At 35.0% G+C, this 10,483-nt stretch overlaps 2 protein-coding genes across 2 annotated transcripts; one reads left to right on the top strand and one right to left on the bottom strand.

Moving 5' to 3' along the window:
- The first annotated feature begins 1,212 nt into the window (after positions 1-1,212).
- LOC131609714 (uncharacterized) lies at positions 1,213-5,951 on the top strand. The gene is made up of 8 exons (XM_058881501.1): positions 1,213-1,658; positions 1,875-1,937; positions 2,032-2,127; positions 2,468-2,515; positions 3,688-3,759; positions 4,398-4,456; positions 5,350-5,440; positions 5,564-5,951. The coding sequence occupies exons 1-8, from the start codon at positions 1,350-1,352 to the stop codon at positions 5,717-5,719; spliced, it is 894 nt and encodes a 297-aa protein (XP_058737484.1). The 5' UTR covers positions 1,213-1,349; the 3' UTR covers positions 5,720-5,951.
- A 1,140-nt stretch (positions 5,952-7,091) lies between these two features.
- LOC131609713 (calreticulin-3-like) lies at positions 7,092-10,483 on the bottom strand. The gene is made up of 14 exons (XM_058881500.1): positions 10,357-10,483; positions 9,834-9,941; positions 9,513-9,705; positions 9,162-9,420; positions 9,026-9,082; positions 8,882-8,929; positions 8,670-8,756; positions 8,500-8,557; positions 8,332-8,399; positions 8,093-8,185; positions 7,907-7,963; positions 7,721-7,813; positions 7,469-7,498; positions 7,092-7,360 (listed from the first exon to the last, which is right to left on the bottom strand). The coding sequence occupies exons 1-14, from the start codon at positions 10,457-10,459 to the stop codon at positions 7,349-7,351; spliced, it is 1,266 nt and encodes a 421-aa protein (XP_058737483.1). The 5' UTR covers positions 10,460-10,483; the 3' UTR covers positions 7,092-7,348.

Raw genomic sequence — 10,483 nt, forward strand, 5'->3', positions numbered from 1 at the left:
AACAATGGAAAACCCAACTACTGTCAATTAAAGTAATGCAATTTAAACGCAATAGTAAATAATACACAAAAAAACACATTTTATGAATCGTTGAGTAATAATGTCGAATACATATATCAAAACCTTGCACATAAATGAAATCAAAATACATATATCAAATAAATCATAGGCATCACTATTGTGTGTGTCGGACATCATCTTGCGCCTCTCCGCTGCCTCTGGTCCACCTCCGCCTCTGTGTCCACCGCGCCGTCTGCTGGCTACTTTGCCTCCGCCTCTGCGTTCACGCCACACTAATGTATGTTATGCAATTCTCCCATGTATAACTCTGTCTGAATGGTCGGCCATAATGTCTGCATTGTGATTTAATAAAATCGAGTAAGTTACTACTAATTTTAACAAGAAAAAGAAAGAAAAAAATATCAGCATAGAACCTTCCGTAGATGCATCTACGGAAGTACCTTACATTTCAAAAAATTAGTTTCTTCCATAGGTGCATCTATAGAATGACCCAACGTTCCACTCTTCTGTATATTCATCCACGGAAGGTTCTGAAACCTCCAATACGCAACAATGACGTTGGTCACTGTTGTAGAGGGTTAAAAACACCATTTTTAATGAATTGATCGTCCATTTTACACTTGAAACAGGACCTACATAATCGCTAAACCATATTTCTTACACTACTCAATCATTTCTACACCTAACTATCGAATTCAATCTCTATTGCAAAAACTCTAAAATAACTCGAAAATGTCGAAAACTTACCGATTAAATGGAGTTTGAAACTTGTTGGAATGTGTTGGTAGTTGATCTTGACGTTATCAGCCGAACTCGAGAGGAAGAAAACAAGTTTTGTGAAGTTTGAGGTTTGGAGGTTCAGAGAGTTTTGAGTGTTTGGAAAGTGAAGAATGGGGGACAGAAAGAGTTTGGTGCGAATATAATATTCAATGCTTCCGTAGATGCATCCACAAAAGCTTTTGTATGTACATCTACGGAACAAAACAACGTTAAATAAAAAAATGTACTTCTGAAAGTATATCTACAAAAGCAGGAGGACATTTTAAACAACTTGCATGGTGAGTGAGAGAACCAAGGAGGAAAAAGAGTTTCTCTAAAAAAAAAAACTATTTAAGTTTTTTTTTTTTTGGTTGATATCAATCTTTAACTATAAATTACTAAATAAAATATATTATTTTGAAAGTAAATGTAAAATAGGAAGCGAGAATATTATTGTGCCGGAGGAGCAATTTTGGATCCCGATCCTAGCGTGAGCAAGTCCAATAAAAACAAAGTAAACATAATTACTGAGAAACCAGACTCGGTTGCTCCGCCGCGCCGAGAAAACAATGGCTCTATTCCGCTTGATTTTGGCGGTTACTTTATTTCTCACTTGCTTCATCTCTCTCTCACCAGCTTTCCAATCCGATGAGCTTCTCCTCGACGATGAAGAATTCGGTCTCGAAGGCGGACGCCCTCAATCCCGTTCATCACCTAACATCGCCGCCACCACCACTATACCTACTCGCAAGAGGATTCCAGACTCTGCTTCCGATTCCAAGATCCAGTTCACACTTGAACACGCTTTCGGAGATTCTGATTTCTTCGAAGCCGGAAATTTCTCCGCTCGTCTTAAAACATGGAGTCACGGTGCACAGGTTGCTTCACTTTCCTCTCCTTCATCTTCCTCAGCCTTTATTCGTTGTTGATAATTTTCAAACCTAGGAAACGATTTTGAATCTGCTTCTATGTCAATCCTGCAAATAATCCATATTGAATCTACTTATACTTCAAATTAACTTATTGTGATGTGTTCTAATGAATTAATGAAAGTATATGCTGTTTAACTGAAAATCAATTTTGATCAATGACAGACACTGACGAAGCTGCGGTTTTCGCGAGATTCTTTCACTGATGATGAGAAGAATAAGTTTCAAGTAATTATTATTTGTTTCCCTTGGAACTGTTTTGTAGTTTGTATATGTGTTTGAGTTGTAAGCACTTAGATTTGGCACTGTTTTATCATTACAGGAGCTGTTGAAAGGAGATGATTTCTATAGGATTAGACTGCCATCCAATGTTTTGAGCCCTCCTGGCAGGGAATACGTTGTTTCTTCAGTGAAAGCTGTAAGTGTTAATTTGAATTCGAGTTCTTGTCCAATTGGTAGTATGTGTGTGTTTATGAATCAAAATGTTTTAAGTTTTTTTTTTCCAACTCAAATGACTATTTATCTGTTGGTTGGTTCTGTGCTTATCACATATATTGAATGATCAATAATCAGTTTCTTCTCTTCTATATTTTCCTGGCTATCTTTCTATTTATGTATTTCAGTAGATTGAATCCTTGTGATGGTGCTACTGCTTTGGCCACTAATTTTATAGTTGCAGCTCTTTTATTTGGTGTTGTGGTTACTGTTTTAACTGCTGTCTCCAATTAGAACTGACAGTTTTGCCTTTTTAAATCCAGAGATGTCTTTCAGGGGATGGTTTGGAGGAACACTTTGTTATCAACACGGTAATTTACATTTGTATATAATGAAATATGCTTTTTATACTGTATTTATGCTCTTATATCTGCAAAAATAACTTCTTCTCCACTCAGTTCAAATTTTGATACACGATGGGACTTGTCATATATATAGTCTTGTGTTACTGGAAAACCAATCTTAAGTCTCAACAGTCTTTATGGAAATGGGTAAAAATAGTTGTAAATTATAGCTGGTTTTATATGAGATATTACTCGGCTGTATTTGTGTTTATATAACAGCAACAACAAAACGTACATGGATAAAATCAGATAATCTGTTGAGCAACCTAATTCTATTTTAGCAGGACAAAGCCATTGAGTAGGGTATTTCGTAACGGTTTCTCTTGATGTTCTCTTCAAATTATACAAGGGCCCTTTTTACACATAATGGGTTTCTACCACAAATTTTATATAAAGAAAAAATGTTAGTCTTGGACCACAACTAGGTTTATTTTCAAGTTTTCAACTATTCAATAGCTGTAGTTTATTTTAGTTAGATAGTTTATTTTGAAAAAAAAGGTAAGAAAATGGGTTTTAATGATCTAATGAGTTTTTCACGAGTCTCGCTGATGAGGGCCTCAGTACCATAATTTTACATCCCAAGGAATAAAAAATGAAAACTATTCAATGAATATATACCACATACCATTAGCCCGCTCCGACAAGAACTAAACCGTTAAAATAAAAACTATACAAGTGATTATGCGAGAATTGTTAGCTCTTGTCTTTTAATAAAATGGCAACTGAATACTAAAAGCTCTTTCCTTTTCATAAAATGGCAACTCAGTACTATAAAGCTCTTGCCTTACCGTGTCTAGGGAAGAAAGGATTGTTTGATCCCATTATGGATCTAATGTACCCAGTCTTACCTTGCATTTGCAAGTGGTTGATTCCACCGCTTGAATACAGGATCACCTAGTCACATAGCGACAACGAGCAATTGAGTTTCCATATTTCATATAATTGGAAGAGACCTAAGTGAACATGGATGCTTTGGAAGTTTTCCCTGTAGTGTATAATATATCAACCTGGAAACAGAATTGAACTTTGGTTATATAACTTTTCTCATATATCTATCTTTGGGCTTATTTCTTTCTAATATTTTTTATTGAGTTTTTTTAATCTTACTGAGTCTCTCTCTTTCCTTTTGTCTGTTTCAGGAAGGTGTTAACATCTTGGCTGTCAATTATGGTGCTCCCGGGGCTTGCCCTTATCCCCGGCAACTGAAGCTTGTAAGTTATGTTTTCTTTGGGCAGCTGCACTCAGTTTCTTGTATTGTTAATTGAACAAGGCTCAACTTCAAAAATTTTCAACATATTTTGTTGTCATCTATACTCATCTTCTTAACGTCCTTCTTGTTTGCAGAAGGTGATATTTAATAATACTATCTTTCCACAACCTTCAAAAATTGATATAAATACAAAAATTATCCAATGTTGTATTTGTTTCTTCCATACATTGAGTTATTTGTTTGAGCATCTAGAATCTTTGCAGTATGTCAGCATTAAGAAGGGTTATTTTAAGATCTTCAATTCCTTGAGAGGTGATGTGATTAGATCCAAAACTGGCAGGTAGAGTGGAAGTTTAGACTGAAGACGAGTTACCTTGTTAACAAATATTATGGGATCTGATTCATGCTTTGTTTTAAAGAGTAATTTTTTTGTGCAATGAACCCTTCTATAAATTTGGTCTACCTGAGTATTCAATACACATGTCCTGGTTGGTTTTATTATCTGCAATGCCACAACTTGTGCATGTTTTTAAGAGTAACTGAGTATAGTTCATAACTTGTGCAAACTTAAAGATGTTGTAAAGCCTGATTTTTATATTGGGAAGGCTAATTTCGTACATGTTTTATTTTGGATGTTAGCCTGCGAAGTGGTCTTTCAAGTCACACACGCTTTTGAAGAACGCTGAACAGGCACCAAGGTATGTACTATGACTAACATTTTCAGTCTTAATTGTAATTATTTTTTACTTAATAAACAAATAATAACAGAAGACAGACAGCATACAAGGTGTTCCTTGCAAGGTTGCTTCGAGAGCAATTGGTTATGGATAACTTTCTAAAATATTGAGTACTATTCTCCTATAGAAAACACAGAAAATTTTGAACACTATTACTTACGGTTTATATAAAGTAGTCTGATTGGATGAAATTGCCAGTGAATAAAGGACCTTGTCTAGCTTTCATATTCTGCACAATCATTTTCATTTTGAAGTTTTTGCAGCATAATTTATTTTCCAGTCTGATACATAACTGGCTAGATGGCAGGCTTGACAACTTTTATATATTTTCTAAACAACCAGTGTTTCACTTAGTCATGTCATATTTCACTTTAGTGCTTATGCAGTCAACTCAACAACCAATTCATTTGGCTTAGAGGAAGATCAATATCTCAGGATTAAAGCTCGTTTAGCTCAAACTTATAAAAATCGGGTTATTTGGTTTGATGCCTTGTTATGGTTTTCATAGGGGGTGGAAATAGCCAGGATTCCACAAATTATTTTAATCTTACGATCATTTAGGACAAAGTTAACAAAAATAAGTGACCGACTGCACTGAATTTAGGTAATGATTCATTAGAATGAAATCTTACTAAACAAGAATTTATCTCAATGAGTTGAGATTTAAGATGAAATTCATGTCCAAAGTAGATACACACTAGAAATTCATATTGATTGAGTTTAATTTTTTATCGAATCGAATTACGACCTGCATGTGTTGTAAGATATTGATAATCATTGCTTCATCTTTATGACAAGTTTTTACTTGTGTTACGTACTCTATGAATTTTCTAAACAAAATATTATTTGCTCAGGACACCAATATTTACCGAAGAGGTATTTGGTGGAGAGGGGATAGAAGGTGAAATTGTACAGCCAATAGAAAGATCCTTTTGGGCTAAATACGTGAGTATACACAACATACATGCTGCTGGCTTGATATTTAAGCCAGTTTTTATTTTATTTTATTGTTTAATTAAACTATATATGCATACTAATTATTCTAAATGGAACTTTTCTTGATATCAGTGGATGTACTTGATCCCTCTTGGACTCATTGTAATGAACGCCGTTACTCAGGCAATGAATATGCCTGAGGAACAGGCTGGTGGTCAAGCTGGGGCACCACCACAGCCAGGAACTGCAGTACAGAGGGGATCAAATTCTGGTGTGCGAAGAAGATGATAATTTTGGTTTCATCTACATAAGAAAACATTATTTAGGGACACTGATAATGAATGAAGTTTTAGATTATCCTTTTATGTAACATTTCAAAATAACTTAGTTACATGTATCAGCTCTGTATTGGGGAACTTTGAAATAACATGAGTAAAATTTTCCAGTTAGATGGAGTAGTTAATGTCATTTAAATTTTAACACGAAAATCCAGTATGGTTTCCTCTGGTTTTGGTGATGATTCTGGGCTATGTTATATGATGTGAAGAAATATTAAATAGTTTTTGAATTGTATGAAGTTTATAGGTTTGGTTTTGTTAATTGATAGTTTAAATTCAATAGTTAGTTAAATTCTTTTTCAATTTTATGAAGTTGAGCATGTCAATCTCGACTCATGTCAACTATATATTTTGGTGCGAACTGTAACAAAAATAAAGCTACATGCTACTTCCTCTTGTCCTTAAGGAGTAGAAGTGTCAAAGCTTGTTTTTTCTAACAAAATTGCTGCTATCCCGCCTCCTTTGTGTGTTTGTTGTCGGGAGATAGAAAGGGCTGATTTTCAGTGGCGTCTATTTTTAGGTTACAGAGTAACTTTATGCATATGGAGCACCGGTGAACTACGAGGGTATGATGGTTAGATGTACCTTGGTCTCACGTCGTTAATTTGGATTTTGAATCATAAAATAAAATGTGTCATGTAGATCTTTATTGACATACCATATCACATGGTGGAATTAACATGGTATATTTTGAGTGATCATCTTCCTGCAATAGGTATATGGCTAAACGTGGTGAACATATCAATTCACAACCTTTTCTTTGTCTGTGATTAATTTCGGTGGATGGATGCTGACTCAACAAAGGATTTTTGTCAGGAAGGTGCCTTGGGCGGCAATAATTTTAGGAAACAACACTGCCATTCCTGATGACAATGGAGGAATATACATTTGCATGCGGAGAATTTTCATTAACCTACAAGGCTGTGGCAACAGGTTTCTAGGCTGATTTGCAATTAAAAGACGTTCTAACTTCTAAGTGGTCAGATTTTCAATAATCTGTCTACTGTTGTGGCAGACTTTCATTGGTGGCCACCAAAGATAGGTTGGATTAAGCAGTGGTGTGTAGACAGTTCTGTGAAGGGTGGTAGTGTGTCTGGTTGTGAATCTGATAAGAGATTCCAATGCTGCTTGAATTTGCGGTATCTCAAAGTTTGTAGGTGTGTGTAATGAGTATGTGAAAATCATGCTTTGATAGTTCAAGAGCATTTTCTGTCTCAAATTTTGCATGTGTTGCCAACTAAGCACTGGAGTTTCTATTATATTGTAATTTTCCTTAATTTTGCCCATCGATCAAAATATTTAATATGAGACGAAAATAATCCTAAAAAAAACTCTTGCACGTTACAATAGCCTTTAGAGCAAAGCTTCGAACCAACTTCATATCATTATTAGGTTTCAAATAAATTGACACCAGATGGAACATACAACCAATGTCAAGGTAAACATAACTCATAACAATACACAGACTAAGCTTCGTTTTTCCTCTTCTTCTGCTTAATACTTTAGAAAGCATTTGTGGGCAATATGCATGACATCCGGATCCTTCCAGATAACAGATAAGAAAGGACGCTTGACACGATCAAAGCTCATCCTGCACATTGAAAGAAAGTATTTCTCAGTACAAATATAAAGATGTCTAAGATTATATATCAATATCAATCATTAGAAAGAATAAATCAATGAAGAAATCACGACTTACATGATAATCATCCATGTAATCACGGCGATGCTGCACATGGGAGGGAAAACACGTGTAAGAAAAAACTGTCGTTGTTCCAACACGGAAAATGGAAGAATAACAGCCTATTTATTTTTACTGTTTTTGTCATATAAATTTGTTATCTAGTATTCCAATCTAGTATTCATGTTATTTGTCTTAACCTCATAAAGGGAGTGAAGGTTTATTAAACAAAAAGAATAAATTTTTGAACCTATGCAGTACGATACAAACCTTTCTATATCTGTCTCTATGTCTGTTTCGGTGTCGATCATGACCTCTATCTCTTCTCCTCCTTTCACCTTCTTCCCTTGCTCTTTGAGCCTCCTGCATAAATAATAAAGAGTTTAGATTCTGTAAACAAAACAAGGTGATTCAAGAGAGAAAGTTAATGGAAAGAAATAGCGTATGTTCACGTACCTCCTCCTCTTGGGCTTTCTTTATTTTCTCTGCTTCCTCAAGACCCTCCTTTTCAATCTGAGATGCCACAAAATTGTTAGAACATCAACTTGGCACACAGTGTTTGTTAACTAAGTTTGGCTAATTATGCCTAAATTTTCGACGATATTGAGCTAAATTAGACGCAAGTCAAAGGGAAAAACTCACCTCTCTGTTGGCAAACACTTCATCAACAACTTGTTTTGCATAATCAGGATCATCACAAATCAAAATGTTGTCAAATACCGAACCACCTTTAACCTGAACCATAATATATACCATAATTTTATTAATCATGACCATCCAATTCAGCCAAATGGCTCTACACATTCTAGAGAGAAAGAAAGAAAGATATGTAGCATAGCATACAAGACATCAATGAATTCAGAAATGTACATTCACTATACCTGCCAAACCTCAATGCCGACATATTTGATAGGCTTAAGCACGTAAAGGTCGGGGTCATCTTCAAACTCTGAAACACGGAGAATCAAAATTTAAGCATTTACTAATATGCATGAAAGTCTGAAATATACGCTAAATTATGACAGAATTAGATATAAACTTGAAAATACCTGGATTATCTAACCATGGAGTTTTCCATTTCCCTTTGTAGTTAGGATTCTTGATTTTCTGTCAACATAGAGGTTGAAAGTAAGAGATGATAATTGATGAAAGGAAACTGATATAATATCGAAAAACTAATTCTTGCAGCTTTATAGCTCCTCTAACTTGATTAACAAACCTTTCGTTTCCATGGTCCTTTGTATGCTGGATTTGGTATTTTCGGCCTTTTCCATATTCCATCATCGTCTTCATCCCAACTATCCGGCTAATTAAGAGAAATAAAATGTGTAAGAAAAAAAAAATCCTCATATATCTTTCTCTTTAGAGGTCATCATATCAGAAAATTTATCGGCAGAGGCATTTGAAGATTCACTTTTCCACTCAACTAACCTCTTTAGCCTTCGGGTCAGGAATTTCTGCTGGGATTGAATCATATCCCTGCAATGCAAATGAATGAATAAATGAGTTTTTCATACAAATCGACTAAAACTATGATCCTCTTGCCCTTATGGAAAGAATAGAACTTTTGAATACCTCGGGTTTGACCGAATTAGGGTCTTCAATGTATTCTCTGTCATCCCAGTCTGCAGGCTGCGAGTAGGGAAAGGTTCTAATCAAAAATACAAGTTATTTCTAAAAGAAAATGCAGCTCAACAGATCAGAGTGAAACCTTTTTTGCCTTGACATCTTTGATTTTTCGTGGAGGGAGAATATCCCAATCTGTATACATGCTACCGGAATCTCTCTCTCGATTATCAACCAGGACACTGTAAGTAGCATCTGGCCGGAGGATGAATGTGTAGAAATGAGTTAACTTATCTGTTTCACACTGCAGGTCCTTCTTTATCGGGTAATTTTGACCTTGGTACGAGACTATGACATGGAGCTTCTTCGTGTCCGTGCCACATAAATCTGGTCCAAACATTACACTATAGAGAATATGTCAGCGTAAAATTCTTTTTTATCGAAAATAGAATTTGTTCCCATCATATAAAGTGAAGAAATGGAATAAGAAACAAACCTATAAGGTGTATCCCCGCCGAACTTCTTTTGATTAACAAATCCAGAGAGAAGTTTCAAGTAACCTCCACCACACTCAATCTCTTGTTCGAATTTTATAGAGTACTGAAAAACCAGCGTTCGGTTTTTGTTGGTGAATTCCGGTATCTTAGCAGAGATGGCAAAGTGCTTTGCATCATTAGATGTTTGGATACCTACAACAAAATCATACAAAAATGACTAAACACTACAAGAGCAACCAAATTTCCATTACTACCATTTTATAGATAATGTGTTTGAATCCGTATCACTTAAGGTACGATTATACGGAATCGACAAGTACCTTTATCATCGGGATCTCCAGCCCATGTCCCAGCCGTATGCTTGAACGAACCGGCTTTGCCTTCGCTTCTTTTCCAGTCCGATTTTACCCACCGGCTTTGCCATCCATCTTTTCAAAATCCAACATATTAAACCATATCATATAATGAATGAAAAAAATTGAAAAAAATGCCACAAACTATATAAGCTGAACTGAACACCATAATCACTTTTTTTTTTTTGATATGCTACCGTGCTTAATCTATAATTTCACTAACAAGTACATCATCACTTGAGTTTTCAACATTTTTTTTCACAAAATATTAAAAAATAAATAAAACATTTTCATAATCATCATAAGCTAGAAACTAAAGCATAGAACAAATCAAACATGTAACTAATAACTTTCATCTATTTATTGACTAACTAACTAACTAACTAACTAACTGTAATTAATAACTAAATAAACTTAACTAACTTTTCACTTATTTTAAGAGTTGGAATGAAAAATTACGCAGAAAAAGAATACAGTAAAATTAAAATACCTTCGAATCGTTCTTCAAAAATGATTTCTGAGAGGGAAACTTGTATAAGCAACAAACAGAATAACAGAAACATCTTGAGTTCAGTTGAAGCATTTTCCGCCATTTGCGGAATAAGCTATTTTTGCTG

Source organism: Vicia villosa, linkage group LG6, assembly GCF_029867415.1.
Source record: "Vicia villosa cultivar HV-30 ecotype Madison, WI linkage group LG6, Vvil1.0, whole genome shotgun sequence".
NCBI classification, from domain to species: Eukaryota; Viridiplantae; Streptophyta; class Magnoliopsida; order Fabales; family Fabaceae; genus Vicia; species Vicia villosa.